General features: G+C 61.7%; 6 protein-coding genes across 6 annotated transcripts; 4 read left to right on the top strand and 2 right to left on the bottom strand.

Moving 5' to 3' along the window:
- Positions 1–95: 95 nt before the first annotated feature.
- On the top strand, positions 96–2,059 carry BKCO1_5800040 (fad binding domain protein; the record flags this gene model as incomplete). The annotated part of the gene is made up of 4 exons (XM_020277555.1): positions 96–249; positions 479–1,037; positions 1,207–1,270; positions 1,337–2,059. The coding sequence occupies 4 exons, from the start codon at positions 96–98 to the stop codon at positions 2,057–2,059; spliced, it is 1,500 nt and encodes a 499-aa protein (XP_020126847.1).
- A 1,895-nt stretch (positions 2,060–3,954) lies between these two features.
- Positions 3,955–5,409, top strand: BKCO1_5800039 (mfs transporter; the record flags this gene model as incomplete). Its single annotated transcript, XM_020277553.1, has 4 exons — positions 3,955–4,467; positions 4,641–4,816; positions 4,970–5,172; positions 5,330–5,409. The coding sequence occupies 4 exons, from the start codon at positions 3,955–3,957 to the stop codon at positions 5,407–5,409; spliced, it is 972 nt and encodes a 323-aa protein (XP_020126897.1).
- A 374-nt stretch (positions 5,410–5,783) lies between these two features.
- BKCO1_5800038 (low-density lipoprotein receptor ywtd) lies at positions 5,784–6,791 on the bottom strand (the record flags this gene model as incomplete). The annotated part of the gene is made up of 1 exon (XM_020277552.1): positions 5,784–6,791. The coding sequence occupies one exon, from the start codon at positions 6,789–6,791 to the stop codon at positions 5,784–5,786; it is 1,008 nt and encodes a 335-aa protein (XP_020126898.1).
- Positions 6,792–7,613: 822 nt separating this feature from the next.
- BKCO1_5800037 (3-hydroxyacyl-dehydrogenase) lies at positions 7,614–8,657 on the bottom strand (the record flags this gene model as incomplete). The annotated part of the gene is made up of 1 exon (XM_020277551.1): positions 7,614–8,657. The coding sequence occupies one exon, from the start codon at positions 8,655–8,657 to the stop codon at positions 7,614–7,616; it is 1,044 nt and encodes a 347-aa protein (XP_020126893.1).
- A 531-nt stretch (positions 8,658–9,188) lies between these two features.
- BKCO1_5800036 (uncharacterized protein) lies at positions 9,189–10,931 on the top strand (the record flags this gene model as incomplete). The annotated part of the gene is made up of 1 exon (XM_020277550.1): positions 9,189–10,931. One exon carries the CDS (start codon positions 9,189–9,191, stop codon positions 10,929–10,931), a length of 1,743 nt encoding a protein of 580 aa, XP_020126894.1.
- Positions 10,932–11,483: 552 nt separating this feature from the next.
- On the top strand, positions 11,484–14,075 carry BKCO1_5800035 (peptidase s41 family protein; the record flags this gene model as incomplete). Its single annotated transcript, XM_020277549.1, has 3 exons — positions 11,484–11,885; positions 11,942–13,251; positions 13,415–14,075. 3 exons carry the CDS (start codon positions 11,484–11,486, stop codon positions 14,073–14,075), a joined length of 2,373 nt encoding a protein of 790 aa, XP_020126895.1.
- Positions 14,076–15,244: the final 1,169 nt, after the last annotated feature.

Here is a 15,244-nt window from a genome sequence, read left to right as displayed (position 1 = left end):
AAGGCATAGAGCGTGCTACTCTACCGCGTCTAGGCGCCAAGTTCTTATCAGCATCATAAACCTCCGCGAAAGAAGACCCTTAGCTCGCAAGCAACATGGAATCCAAGCCCGTCGGGTCCTACCCGCCGTCTGGCCTCGACGTGATCGTCGTGGGCACCGGTCTTGCAGGCCTGACTGCTTCCATCGAGTTGATCCGCAAGGGCCACAATGTGCAGGTGCTCGAGCGCAACGCGTCTATCAACACAGCCGGTAAGCACAAGGATGTGCATTAGACTCCAATAGTCTAAAGCAAGTTCTCACATCAGCACGCAATCCATCACAATCCATCACATCACATCACATCACGTGCTCCCATGTTACTTTTATGTCTTATCTTTCACACCCCACTGCCACCTACCTCTACCTTGCTCTTTCGCCAACATCGTTCATGACTGGCCACGCAGACTGATGTGAAACAATGCTGACAATGTACCTGCAGGCGACATGTACTTCATGGGTCTGTCGGCCACCAAGTTCTTCAAGCACTGGCCGGAGATGGCGGCCGAGTACGACGCCATCTCGCTGCACGACGCTTGGATCGAGACGTTCAAGCACTCGGGCGAGCAGATGATCGCGCCGCTCAAGGTGGCGGAGCGGCTCAAGGCACAGGGGCTCGATCCCAAGACGCCGCCCGGCACGTTCCAGATGCGGCCCCTGGTGTACAAGATGTTCGTGCACCAGGTGGAGCAGCTCGGCGTCAAGGTGCAGTTCGGCAAGCGCGTCATGGAGTACTGGGAGGACGAGAAGACGGGGCGGGCCGGCGTCGTGACCGACAAGGGCGAGCGGTTCGAGGCGCACGTCGTCGTCGCGGCCGACGGCGTGGGCAGCAAGAGCCAGAAGATTGTCGGCGGCCAGGTCAAGGCCATCTCGTCCGGCCGGGCCATGTGGCGCGCGGCGTTCCCGATCGAGCATCTGGACAAGAACAAGGAGGTGAAGGAGTTCTTCAAGATGATTGACAGCAACGGGGACAAGCAGCCCATTGTGAGGACGTGGTTGGGGTGAGTTGCTCAGCACCGCTCCTCTCTTCATTTTGTTGAACCTCACGTGCCGCCCGGTGCTGCTGCTGCTGCTGCCGCCGCTGCCAGCGCGGAGCGGCTGCGGTGGCATGTTCCCGCGGATATGGCACTCCCTTGAGACATGCATGCTGACTGATGGCGCGCTCCGCAGGCCTGGAACGTACGCCCTTACTTTGACCCGGCCAGACACCATCATCTGGATCATGAACCATGACGTGCGTCTACACTCGTGCATGCTCCCCCGCAAGCTTTCCCCGACGCTGACATTTTTGCACTTGTAGGTGACGGGCAGCGAGTCCGAGTCCTGGAACAACACGGTCGAGCCGGACGAGGTGCTCGATGGCATGGACAAGGTGCCCGGGGCGGACAAGTGGGCGCCCATGTTCCGCGAGCTCGTGGCCCTCACGCCGTCCAAGACCATCATCAACTTCGAGCTGCTGTGGCGCAACCCGCAGCCGTCGTGGGTGTCGCCGCTGGCGCGGGTGGTGCAAATCGGCGACGCGGCGCACAGCTTCCTGCCGGCGTCGGGCAACGGGGCGACGCAGGCCATCGAGGACGCCATCTCGCTGGCGGCGTGCCTGCGGCTGGGGGTGGACGCGGCGGTCGAGGGGCGTGGCCAGCGGCCGGTGGACGGCGTGCCCGACGCGGTGCGGGCGCATGTGCGCATGCGCTTCGTGCGCAACGCGTGCGCGCAGAAGCTGGGGTTCAGCAACGCCGAGCTGCTGCAGGACACGGACTGGAGCAAAGTCAAGCTCGACCCGCGCCGCGCCGCGCCAAAGCTCCCGGCCTGGGTCTGGAGCCACGACCCGGAGCTGTACGCGCACAGTCACTTCGACAAGGTCGTCGACGGCGTCAACAAGGGCGTGCCGCTGAGCGAGTACATCGACGGCGTGCCGCCCAACTACCCGCCCGGCTACCACTACGAGCCGTGGCACATTGAGGACGTCATGGAGGACATGCGGAAGGGCAGGCCGGTGGAGCTGGGTGCCGGCAACTGGGATTAGGGAGGCGGAGAAGGGGGCACGAGCGAGAGAGAAGGTTTGAGAGATTGCGAGAGAGTCTAAAGATATCGGTTAGAGAATGAGTAGGAGGTTAGGGTTTGATCTACGGTGTGTGTCTGCTCCTTTCCTTTCGCACCTTCCTTGGCTCAGATTGACGGAGAGATTGAATTGGGATTTGACCAATTGAACATTTGATTTCTTTGTCACGGTTGCGCGGTTGCCTGAGTAATAAGTGAACATGTCGGCCGTGCGATGCTCGGGCATTGCCGCCACCCGCGCGGTCGCGTCGTTGCTTCCTCGCTTAGCCTTTATTCCCGGCGGCTCGATAGGAGTCGGACTCGAGTTTTATTTTGCAGCCAATGGCGGTGGTTTTCTTTTTTCCCTGCGCAGCCGCATGTGGAGCAAAAGCCGCGGCGACACAGGCGAGACAGGCGAGACAGGCGAGACAGGTGAGACAGGCGAGACAGGCGCGGGTGCCCATGGCTCGCGTGGGCGCTCCCGGCAGGGCTGGGTTTCTGCCACTCAGGCTTCCGTACTTGCTGGCTCGACACCTCGCATCGCGGCCACGCAGCACCAGGCGCGCCGCTGATCTCTGACAGCCTGGCTCCCAGCCCAGCGCCGGCCAATGCATGCACACGGCTGCCCTGCGCAGTGGCGAGTGCAGCACGAGCACTCCTGGTCTCCGGTTTTCGTACGCGGAGCATGGCCTTCGAATCACGGCCTTCGCAGTGCGCGGGGCCCCTGCGGTTGGGCGGGCGCGGCCGGCCATCCGGCCCTTCGGCCTGCGAACGGTTCGCAGCATCTAGACAGACCCTTCCGTTCGCGTACGTCCAGCCACCCGCCCGCGCCGCCCAAGCAGGTGCTTCTCGTTTGGGGTGACCGACGGCCCGCCGCGAACTCGGGCGTGAGCTTTTGCTGATGCAACCGACGCGCTGCTCAACCACTCACCGGACCTGGGTCCGGTCGCATCGCTGCGTGAAGCAGCCTGCCGTGTGGAGCAACAGTAGCACGCGGCACGGCTCGTCGAACGAGAGATGCACCCATGGAAGACGGCCTCTGCGGTTCCGCACCCCCAGCCAAGGCCAGTCGCGTGGGCTTTGCCCGGCTCGAGGGCTCGAGGGCTCGAGGGCTCGACGAGGCCACAGAACCGAGACTGAACCGTCGTCGACGACTGCTCTTCTTTCCCTCTTTCCCTCTTGCGCCGCTGATCCCCCCCAATCAGCACCGCGCGCGCTTAGCTCGCAGCCGCCGATGGACTACCCGAGCCTTGTAAACGAGCGACCCATCCTTGTTTCGCAATCGTCCGGCGCCTCTGTGACGCTGGACCACCTAAACCGTCTGGTGGAGCCACTTCAGACGGCGCCGTCGTCCATTCGGCGAGCCTCGGCCTGACGCCCGCACCTCCATGCCGGCGCCATACCCGCGTCGATCCCAACTCATAGTTCCCGTGCTGCATCCCGGCTCAAGCACGCCGCATGCTCTCTTTGCTCCAAGAAAGCCACCAGCTGCTGCCGGAGCCGAGGCCAACAACATTGACTGGCTGGACAGCACCACCTCGGCCAATATCATGACTTGATGCCGACCATGGCGCTGGTAGCAACTCTCCAAATCCGTTGTGTCTACGCCTCCATTCCCCAAGCCCTCTGCATGCCATCTTGTTTCCAATCTGATCTGCATGCCGAGTTCCAAGATTGACTTGTCTACCACAACCGCGGAGAGATCAGTAAGACGGCATCTGATCTATTATTAGTCAGATGCCGGGGGAGAGCGGCTACTGCGCTAGTCCAAGAGCCTTATAACAAGTCCTCCAACCGTAGTGTGCTTTACGACTGACACAGCCTACAGGACATCCATCTCGCTCAACTGTTCCAGACACTTCAACTTGATTCCTGTCGACCATGGCCTCCCTGCTCCAGCAGGCCATCCATCTACCCGCTACCTCTTCAGGAGGAAGCTCTGAGGCGCAGGACTACCTCATCTTCTTCATCCCCGGAAATCCCGGACCGGCTGCCTACTACCGGGAATTCCTCTCCAGCCTCCACCGAGCACTCCGGGCTGGATCAACCACCAAAATCGCTACCTACGAGATCCTGACCGTCAGTCTCGCCGGGGCAGGAGCCGGTGCCGACGACCCACCCTCTGTGTCATCCATGGCTGGTGAAATCGACCACATGGAGGCTGTCCTGCTTGATCGCGTATCCAAATTGGCACCAGGCCGAGAAAAGAAGGCTCCGGTCAAGCTGATCTTGATCGGCCACTGTGCCGGTGCATACATTGCGCTGGAGCTGCTCAAGCGCTGGCGGCAGGACGCATCGCACGAGGAAGGACATGTCTTCGCCGTGGCGGGGTCGGTTTGTCTCTTCCCTTCCGTGCCGGTGAAGACATTTGGTGGAACTGTGTCTCAAGCGGTTGTGAGTCCCCCTTTCCACGCTCTGGCCGCTACTCTGGCTTGAGCATGTGCTTTCCCTCCATCACACGGCAGGCATCAAGCCCGTGGCAAGGAGATCCTGACCCGACTGTGCTATATTCATCTCCACGGGCCCCTGCCTCTTGAGGTGTTAATGCTGATACAAAGACGAAATAGCTTACCATGTTGTCCAACTCCGCGCTCTTTGTGCACCACTCCGTCAGGCTCCTTCTATTCCTCGTCCCTCCGACAGTCATCGAAACCTTGCTGCGCAGCACCACAGGTCTGTCCCAAGACGCTGCAAAGGTGACAAATGAAATGATGGGGAGTCCCCGGGGTATCTATCAAGCCCTGTACGTATCCAATGTGCCCGACTCAGCGTAACTGCTTCAACGATAGAGGCACCACGTTTAGTTTTCACTGAACCAGCCGTTGACGTTTCACTCCAACCCGATACTCCACAACCGATCCCTCAGACATTGCTGACCCACGCCCTTCCTTTCTAGCACACTCTGGCGAAACCAGATGGAGGATCAAAAGAGCGGCCGCTGGGACGACATCATCTCCGACTCGGGCTGTGCCACGACTTCGCCCACGTACATGCTTTTCAGTCAGAACAGCGGCGAGCCTGAAGTGGGCCGAAGCAAGGGAAGACTGGATTTAGTTGCTGGGATCAACAAGGCGCAGTTGCCCGACCGTTTCTTCACGAGTAAGTCAACACCTCTCGATTACTTGACAAGAGAAGTTGGCCATGCCAACCGCTACCGTCTCCCTCAGTCCTCCCCCTTCACATTCACTTTAGTTTTGCCTTGTGTTCCGCCTCATACAAGTCATTCTTGACTCGAGCACAGCTAATTATCCGGCAGCGCAAAAGGACAGCAAGACCGTAGCAGGATTCGTGAAAGAGTATGTCGAGGAGATCGTGAAGCAGGACAAAAAAGCCTGACAGTGGCTCAACATGCTCACAAGGCTGGAGAGCGCAACACAAGTCTCCGCCTGTGCTGGCAGACCTACTCAGGTAGACAACAGACACTCTGTTGTCATTCAGCAGATCTTTTACTGCTTGATATCTATGTCAAAGCTGGACTTTGGGAGATACTTTGGATATTGTTTTCAGGCTACGTCCGGGACGTCGCCAACGGCGGACATCATCGAGCGATTTGGTGAGTTACAGCTTAGTTCTTTTCGGTACATGTTTCACAATCGACTTCTCAAGATGATTATCATGGAGAGATGGATATTCAAGACGCGCTCTTTGCTTGGTATGACACATTACTCTACGAATCTCTCCGCCTCCGTCTAGACTTTGCTCCTCCTCCATCAGCTTCCACCACCCAGCGCGATACCCGTCACATCGCCCAGCTCGGCAATCAAGACCTCCTTCCTCCCTTGCCCCCCGCCGCCGCCCTCCGCCGGCAGCTCCACCCGATACACGCCCCCCGCCAGATCAGTGACGTACGCCACGCCCTCCCTCTCATCCAGCGCCAACCCAATCGCCTCGTGAAAGCGCATCGCCAAAACCTGCCTCTCACGCCCGCCCCCTTTCTCCTCCTCTCCCCTCCCCCCTTCCATACCAGGCCCCACGTACGCCCTGTTCAGCGTGTTCCCCGTCGGCGGATCCCCCCGGTCCGTCCAGTACAGCAGCTGCCGGCCGACGTCCAGCTCGAGGTCGATGGGCTCGGGCAGCCCGTCGAAGAGGCACTCGACGTCGTCGGTCCTGCGCGCTGGATCGAAGTGTTCGGTGCGGGTGGCGGCGTCGATGGGCGCGCGGAAGATGCGCCCCGCGCCCCCCTTGGACGGGCCCTTTTGCGTCCAGTAGACCAGGCCGGCGCGCTCGTCGACGGCGACGCCGACGCACCAGCGGGACTTGTCGGCGGCGTCGTCCGGCGCGGTGCCGGTTTGCACGAGCGTCTCGACGCCGCTGCCGTCGAGGTTGGCGCGCATGACGCGCATGCCTTCGCGGTCGCACCAGTAGAGCTTTTGGGAGAGGGGCGCGAGGACGAGTTGCTTTGGGGTGCGGAGGGCGCCGATGCCGGTGCGGGCGGGGATGATGGTGGTGACGTTGGCGCCGGTGGAGAGGTCGCAGCGCTGGATGGAGCCGTCGGCGGCGGAGAAGCCCGACGTGCCCATGTTGGTCCAGTAGAGGTGGCCGCGGGCGTGGTCGATGGCGATGCCGTCGGGGAACTCGTGCAGATTCGTCACGAGGTCTTGCTGGTCGGACCCGTCGGCGAGGCAGGAGATGATGCGGCCGTGCCGCGAGTCCCAGTGGCTGAGGTCGCAGTCGAGGATGTATAGGCGTTTTTGGTCTGGGGTGGAGGAGGGCGCCATGGTTGATGGTCACTTGAAGGTTGGTTGGGCTCGGGTAGGTGGCGAGGCAGGGCGTTTTGGAGGCATATATAAGGGCTTCATTAGGAGGCAAGCCATCATATTTGCTAGACAACGTCACGATCAAGGCGTCCACCGTGACGATGATGGCAGGAGATGGTGTGTGCATTGGGTAGGGCAGAGAGATCTCCGGTATCAGATCTCCGGCTCTCGCCCGAGGCCCTGGCCACTTGATGACGGATCGATCGCCGCTTCAAAGCTTTTTTTTCGTTCCTCCTCACACCCTCGTCCCTGCTCCCACCCGTGTCCCGGCGCGCGTTACGGCACCATGATCGACGACTCCGAAGACCCTCCGCAACGTCGCTCCGCACAGTCCTCGGCTCTAAGCTTTTCATCCGTCGGCTGAAACAATCGGCCGAGAGACATTCCTTTTGGAGGCAGCCCATCTTATCGCGACCGTGCGAGAGAACATGTCAACACAGCGCACGTCAACAGGTATCCACCGATCTGGAACGACCGTGTGCTGTGTGGGTACTCTCTGGACCCTTTTCCCCGTCTCGAGGTTCTTCGAAAAGCCCAAGGACGCCCCGTGGAGCCAACGACATGCGGCGGCCGGCCATCCCTCCAGACAAGGTTCAAGGCATGGCAAATTCCATCCACGGCTAAGTTGAATATCATTTTCGCACAGTCTACAGCCACAAGCATACCGCGACATCGTGTTCATCAGAAAGAAAGCAACGCATCTCTATTTCCCCAAGTCTATCCATCCATCACCCATCGCAAAACGTGAACCCAACATCTCACGACCCAGTGAGCATCCCATCACTACTCCCCCCTCCCCTCCCCATCCTTCCTCCCCTCCGCATACCCATCCCACGCCGCCCTCGTCCTCAACAACTCCACAATCCCCTCATCCCGCTGCCTCGTCAAATCCTCGTACCTCCTCCCCCCCACCGCCTCCATCGTCCCCTCCACCCACTTCCGCCTCAACCCCTCATCCACCACCGGATCCCGCTCCGCCCACCACCCCGTCATCGGCCCCAACAAATGCCTGCTCAAATGCTCGATGCCCCCCGGCCCGCCGCCCAGATGCAGCAGCGCATTCGGCCCCATGACGCCCCACCGCAAGCCCGGACCGTACGCCATCGCGTCGTCGACGTCCGCGACGCTGCACACCCCCGATTGCGTGAGGTGCAGGACTTCGCGCACCAGCGCCGCCTGCAGCCGGTTGGCGACGTGGCCGGGGACTTCGCGGTCGAGCACGACGGCCTTCTTGCCGAGCGAGCGGTAGAAGGACGCGGTGCGGGAGACGGTCTGGGCGGACGTCTGCCGGCCGCCGACGACCTCGACGAGCGGGATGAGGTGAGGCGGGTTGAAGGGGTGGCCGACGACGAAGCGGGAGGGGTTGTGGGCGGTGGGCGAGGAGCAGGCGGCGCCGGATTGGATCGAGGAGCAGGTGAGGCCGGAGGAGGAGGTGGCGATGATGACGGCGGGGCGGACGTGCGCGGTGATGGAGGCGAAGAGGGCTTGTTTGGAGGGGAGGCGCTCCGGCCCGTTTTCTTGCACGAAGTCGGCGGCGTGGAGGGCGGTGGCGAGGTCGGTCGTGAAGGCGATGCGGGAGAGCACGGCGGAGACGGCGGCGGCGTCGTCGTCGTCCGAGTCGGGGCTGGCCTTGAGCTGGCCGAGGCGCGAGAGCGTGGGCACGGCGGAGGTGACGAGGTCGCGCATGAAGGCTTCCGCTTCGGGGCGGATGTCGAAGGCGGAGACTTGGAGGCCGTGGCCGGCGAAGAGGGCGGCCCAGGATGCGCCGATGGCTCCGCAGCCGATGACGGCGACCTTTTTGATTTCGGGGGAGTCCTCTGTCGTCATGATTGGGCGAATATGTATTTGAGTTGGGTTGGGGAGTTGGAGAGAGGGAAAAAAAAGTGGTGACTTGAGGGGAAGCAAGAGTCTCGAGGCTCAAGGCAGGTTGTCTTTTTGGATTGAGGGACAACACTACTGACCACTTCAAACGCGTCTCTTATACCACCTTCGTTCGCAAGAGAAGCCGGAGCATTTGCATCACCAGTTGCCCCGTGCGCATGTCCAGGAGGGCCGAAAATGGACCGTTATCTCTTGGCCATCTGTAGATCGACATATGCACGACCGTTGCGCAGAAAACTCGGATGCTTGGATCGTCCGCAGGCCCCTCGGCACGATCGGCCGACGTCCAACGACTCCATTCTGTGACGTGAGCTTTCACCCCCCCAGAATGCGTCGGGGCGGACAAGTCGCAGGCCGCCTCGAGGGGCTTCTCGAATATAAGAATGGCATCTTCAGCATTTCTGAGCCGCACGCTTCGCCGTCTCAGTCCTCTTGACACATCCTCTCTTTTCTCCTCTTCGCCGCATCATCATCAACATGTCTGGAGCTTCCCATCCCACGGTCCCCGACGTCTACGGACCGGGCAGCCATACCGACACCAAATTCACCCCTGTTCCTGAGGACACGCAGAGAATCTTCAACCACCTCGTTTCTCAGACTCCCGGATTCACCCAGGACCCGGAGCTGCTCGCGAAGGTCAAGTTCGTCGGCGATGACTATCCCGTCCTCCCCGGCCCCATCAAGGCCGTCTCTGTCGCAGCGGCACTGCACGCCATGAGCGGCGTCCTTGGCGACGAGATCCTGGCCCTGAGGGGCGCGCCGTCCAAGGAGCGCCAGATCACCGTGGACACGACGCACACGGCCTTCTGGTTCGCGGCCATTGCGACGTGCTTCCTCGACGGCGAGGACGTGGTGTCGCTGGTCAAGGGCAAGAAGCTGCGGGGCGTGGTGCCCGACTTCGAGCAGGGCTGGATCGACACGCCGATGAAGTACAGGTCGACGGCCATCTACCCGACCAAGGAGAAGGGCACGTGGTACTCGTTCCACGGCTCGCTGGCGGCCATCCCGCTGCTCAAGACGCTCGGCATCGACCCGGCCGCGGACTGCAAGACGCCGGCGGAGGCGTGGCAGCACATTGCGCAAACGCTGCGCACCAAGACGCCGGCGGAGCTCGAGTTCAACAACCTGTGCCACGGCTTCTGCGGCAGCCTCTGCTTCACGCCCGAGCAGTGGAACAACAGCGAGATGGGCAAGTCGCTCGCGCGGCACCCGGTGGTCAACGTCCGGCGGCAGACGCAGGCGGCGCCCACGGCCCCGGTCGCCTTCCCGCCGCTCGACCCGGCGGACCGGCGGCCGCTGGCGGGGGTGCGGGTGGTGGAGATGACGCGCATCATCGCGGGCCCGCAGATCGGGGCGGTGCTCAGCTCGTACGGGGCGGACGTGGTGCGCATCAACCCGCCGCACCTGATCGACGTCAACGTGCTGCAGCTGACGCTCAACGCGGGCAAGCGCACCATCGGGCTCGACCTGCGCAAGGACGAGGACGCGGCGTACCTGCGGGGGCTCCTGGGCGAGGCCGACGTCTTCGTGCAGGGCTTCCGCCAGAGCCGGCTCGAGAAATGGGGGCTGGGGCTCAACGCCATGCTCGAGACGGCGGCCCGGCGCAACAAGGGCGTCGTGTACGTGTCGGAGAACTGCTACGGGCCCGACGGCTACTACGCCGAGCGCCCCGGCTGGCAGCAGATCGCCGACGCCGCGGCGGGCTCGGCCTACGTGACGGGCCGCGCGCTGGGCCTGCCCGACGGCGAGTGCGTCCTGCCGAGCCTGCCCGTCTCCGACATGACGACCGGCATCATCGGCGCCGTCGGCGCCATGCAGGCGCTGCGCGACCGCGCCGTCAAGGGCGGCAGCTACTACGTCCACGCTGCCCTCACCGCCGTCAACACCTTCGCCCTGACGCCCGAGGTCGGCCTGTATCGGCCGGAGACGGTGAAGCAGTGTGCGGCGCGCTTCCAGTGGGGCCCCATGCACGCGTCCGACCACGTCTTTGACCTGCTGTTCACCGTGTGGGACGGCTGGACCCGCGTCTTCGCCGACCGGCTGCGCGAGGACAACGAGGACTTGTTCAAGCGGTTCGACGCGTCTGCGTTTGCGGGCCGTCGTCTCGCGTTGCTCAAGCCCGTGGTCAGATTTGAGAATGACGAGGCGTCTGCTCCCGAGTGGCGGACCCCTAGCGTGCCGTACTGTCTGGAGGACAAGGCGCAGGTTGCGTTCAGGTAAACAAAGGAGACGGTTTCACGTAACATGTTCATATGATCATATCTATATCGAATGTCAATGATGCCATTTCTTCACGATTGACTGTTTGCTGCGCATTTACGGCAGAATAAAATGGCAACTCCTACAGACCGGCGTCGCGGATGGCGGCGGTGGGTGGTGGCGTGCGTGAGGGGACAATAAGTGGGGTGCAACACCCGATGGTAGCTGATAGCTAACCCGATCGGGAAGGTGAGATAGCGGCCCCTCGCATGAACATGACAGGCGCCGGCAATCAAGCATGCGAGATCGACGGCGATACGTGCTTGTCATTCGCCACGCAGCGCTTTCTCCAAAGTGACCGGCCGTTCAGCTTCCTCAAGCAGTAGAGCCGCAGGCCGGGTACCTGAGCAGTCGATAGCGGGGTGCACAGACGACGGACAAGTCTGTCCTCCGGTGCACCACCCCGCTATAAAGCAGCAGTCCTACCCACATGTGCAGAGACTGAGCTGAGTCTGCCAGGCACGCCTCTCTCTCTCTCTCTCTCTCTCTCTCTCTGCGCCAGCACCGACGCCAATGGCTGCCCTCAGGAACTTCGCCCTGAGTTTCGGCCTAGCCGCCGCCGTGGCCGATGCCAACCCGGTGCTGTATAGCCGCCAGAGCGGGACGGCCGGCTCGCCATGCGCTTCGGTGTCGGCGCTCGCTGCGTCCCAGACGGCCGTCGCTCCCAGCGCGACGCCGACGGTGCCCGCAGACCTGGCCTACGAGTGCATCAACAGCGTTCCCATCAACCAGACGGCGGCGCTGAACCTGATCAAGACGGCTCGCCCCTACTGGGAGTGGCAGAGCACCCTGGCCTACCTCAAGGACCCGCCCGCAGAGTACGCCGAGAAGATCCAGGACCCGATCGACGTCTTCGCCGAACTGGATGCCTTGGAGGCCAGCGTCGCGAACGGCACCATCACCAAGGAATACGAGGTGAGTCGACCCGTGCGACCCTGCCATGTGAATCGGGAACTGATTTGGACTCCCAGTTCGGCTACACCCTCTACCGGATCATGCAGCGCACCCACGACGGCCACTTCGTCTACGTCCCCGACTCGGTCGGCGGCATCTTCAACTTCGGGCGGCCCATCCCGCTGGTGTCGGTGTCGGACGACGGCGCCAGCGCGCCCAAGCCGTACGCGTACCCGGACGTGCTGGCCGCGGTCCTGAACAACGCCACCTTCACGCCCTCGGCCATCAGCCAGATCGACGGCGAGCCGGCCGCGGCGTGGCTGGAGGCGTGGTCGCAGTACGGCTCGCTGCAGGACCGCGACGCGCTGTACAACAACGTCTTCTACGAGCTGGCCGTCGTCTCGCTCGGCACCAGCGGCTCCGGCATGGGCACCTTCACCGGCGGCGGCCGCGGCCGCTGGGTCTACCCGGGCCCCACCACGACCCTCTCCTTCGAGAACGGCACCGCCCACACCATGCAGAACTTCGCCAAGGTCCTCGTCCCCTTCGACGGCGTCGACTCGGGCGAATCCCTGTACGCCGCCTTCTTCACCACCCCCTCCGACACCTCCTTCCACAACGGCGAGCCGTCCTCCAGCGCCGCCGCCACCTCGACCACCTCCTCCACCGCATCCGCAACCTCAACAACAACAACAACCAGCACCCCCGCCCCGGGCTACCCCCCACCCGTCATCCGCCAAGCAAACAACCTGATCGGGGGCTACTACCTGCCCGCGCCCTACACCTCCGTCGCCGTCCTCAGCGTCCCATCCTTCGTCGGCTCCTCGCAGCAAGCGGCGTTCCAATCCACCGCGCGGTCGTTCCTCGCCGCCGCGCGCGCCGCCGGCAAGACCAAGCTCGTCGTCGACGTCAGCGCCAACGGCGGCGGCACCATCCTGCTGGGGTACGACCTGTTCAAGCAGCTGTTCCCTTCGATTGACGCTTTTGCCGCCGCGGATCGCGCGCGCGCGGTCGAGGCGTTGGGGGTGGTGGGGGGGAAGTTCTCGGAGGTGGCGGCGGGGGTGGAGAGGGTTTATGTGGGGGAGGAGGGGGAGGGCGGGAACGCGACGTTGTATGAGTTGGAGGTGGATGTGGTGAGTACGTATTTGAATTATCGGACGGATGAGAGGGTGGATGGGAAGGCGTTTGGGAGTTGGGGCGAGAAGTTTGGGCCGGTGGAGGGGCATGGGGACGAGTACACGGAGCTGTCGAGGTGGAATCTGAGCGACGTGTTGACGCCGTATAACTCGGGCGGGGTGTGGGTGACGGGGTATGGCGAGGGGGCGGGGGAGAACGCGACGCAGCCGTTTAGGGCGGAGGATGTGGTCGTCATGACGGATGGGTATTGGTGAGTGGTTCTTTTTTTACCCCTTTTCTTTTTTTGTTTCTTCTTCTTCTTCCTCCTCTTTTTCTCTCACTCCATTCTCTTTCCCCGTCCGTCTTTGAGAGGATCGGTTTGATACAAGCGCAAAAAAAAAAGAAAAAAAAAGCCACTAACACCCCCCTTCCAGCGCCTCAACCTGCACCATCTTCTCCCGCCTAATGCAAGACCTCGCCGGCGTCAAACACATCGCCATGGGCGGCCGCTCCCCCAGCTCATCGACATCCTCGTCCTCCTCCGCCGCCCCCATCATCCAAGCCGTCGGCGGCGTCAAAGGCACCAACAACTGGCCGTGGGACTTCATCCAATACAACGTCGCCCTCGCCTACTCGTACGCCAACGCCACCGAGCGCGCCCACTTCGACACCACCGCCCTCGCCGACTACAACGACCAGACCCCCTTCCTGCGCGCCGCCGCCGGCACCTCGTACAACGTCAACTTCCGCGACGGCATCAAGAAGGACGATCTCGTGGACAGGACGCCGCTGCAGTTTGTGTACGAGCCCGCGGATTGCAGGGTCTATTGGACCAAGGAGATGACGGTGGATGTGACGGCGGCGTGGAAGGCGGTGGCGGATTCGGCGTGGGGGTTGGGTGGGGAGAGCAGGTGCGTCGCGGGGGGTTTGGCCGGGAACGGCACCGCGTATGGTGGTGAGCGGAGGAAGAGGTCGGAGGAGGAGGAGGAGGGGTCGGTGAGGAGGAGGGAGTTGGTCGAGAGCGATTATCCGTTGGATCTGTGGACGGATTTGGATGGGATGGATTTGAGGATGGATGGGTATATGATGCCGTAGTTGGGAGACTTGGGGGTTTGTTGTCATGGTTTTTTTTTTAATATATTTCTCTTCTTCTTGAAACTTTTGTTCTTTATTCGGTTTGTACGTTCTTGTTGGTCTTCAAAACAGCTGCATCCCATGGAGTGAGTGATGGTGACGCATCACGCAGGGATCGCACACGAGTTTTGACGGAAAAGTACTGTAAATTCTCTTGACGGTGACAACCCAAACCTTTCCATGGCCGGCAATCTTGGTCAAGTTTTCGTAACGGTAAAGCTCTGCTCATGGATACCCTGGATAGAGACGGCGGGCAGCTCAGACAAGGGTGTGTGCGATGCAGCATCTCAGCGGCGAAACATGACAAATCACCAGGGTCCCGGTGCCGCACGAGACTCGACTGTTGCTGCAAGCCTGGCCCTATCATGGAACACATGGCGCGGGTTCGGTCGTAGGAGACTAGTGAGCATTGACTCGAAGAGCTGCCTCGTTTGCCTGAATGCGTGTCAAGGATGTTTCGGTACTTACAACAAACAAACACCAACATGGCACAGTCGAAGCCTTGGTGAGGACGGACATGTCGACAAGACGGTCGGAGAAGAAAGGCCTAGCTCCAGCTTCCTTGGCCATGTTACAAAAGAAGGTGAAGCGACGTCGCATCGGGCAAGGGGGCGCCGGGTCTTGCAGAATCCATCCATCCAGTGCTGTTAGGCAGCAGGAGAGATCGGCATATAGTCTGTCTGTTACAGAGTGGCGAAAGACTCGGCTGAAGTAGTTTCCCCGCCCCTCCCCCCATCCTTTGTTTGTGTGTGTGTGCTAAATATAAAACCGCGGCAGCGGCGCGGGATGGGTGTGCAAGGCCAACCAATTGCAACCGACGGCGCCACGTGGAGAAACAGTTGGCGGTGCGGGGTGGCTGCGTTGCGCAAGCAGCTGAAACCCGGACTCACTCGCGACACCTGCACTAGATGGGTACCACGAGCCTAGGAGTTGGTGTTTCACAAGCTGATGAAACGGAGGGTTGCGGAAAACATCAGACTTCTCTCGATGCCGGCAATCACTGCCGAGTTTCGTCAGCATGGCTGCGTGGGAGGGGCTCAGCAGTCGATAACGTGGTGAAAAAAAAAAAGCCAGGGATGCATGCAGGTCGGCGTCTGCGAGCGGCCGTCTTACTCTCTCTTTCTCTCTCT

Source organism: Diplodia corticola, assembly GCF_001883845.1.
Source record: "Diplodia corticola strain CBS 112549 chromosome Unknown scaffold58, whole genome shotgun sequence".
In the NCBI taxonomy this organism is placed as follows: Eukaryota; Fungi; Ascomycota; class Dothideomycetes; order Botryosphaeriales; family Botryosphaeriaceae; genus Diplodia; species Diplodia corticola.
Note: the sequence above shows the minus strand (reverse complement) of the source record. Positions and strands in the feature narration are given on the sequence as shown.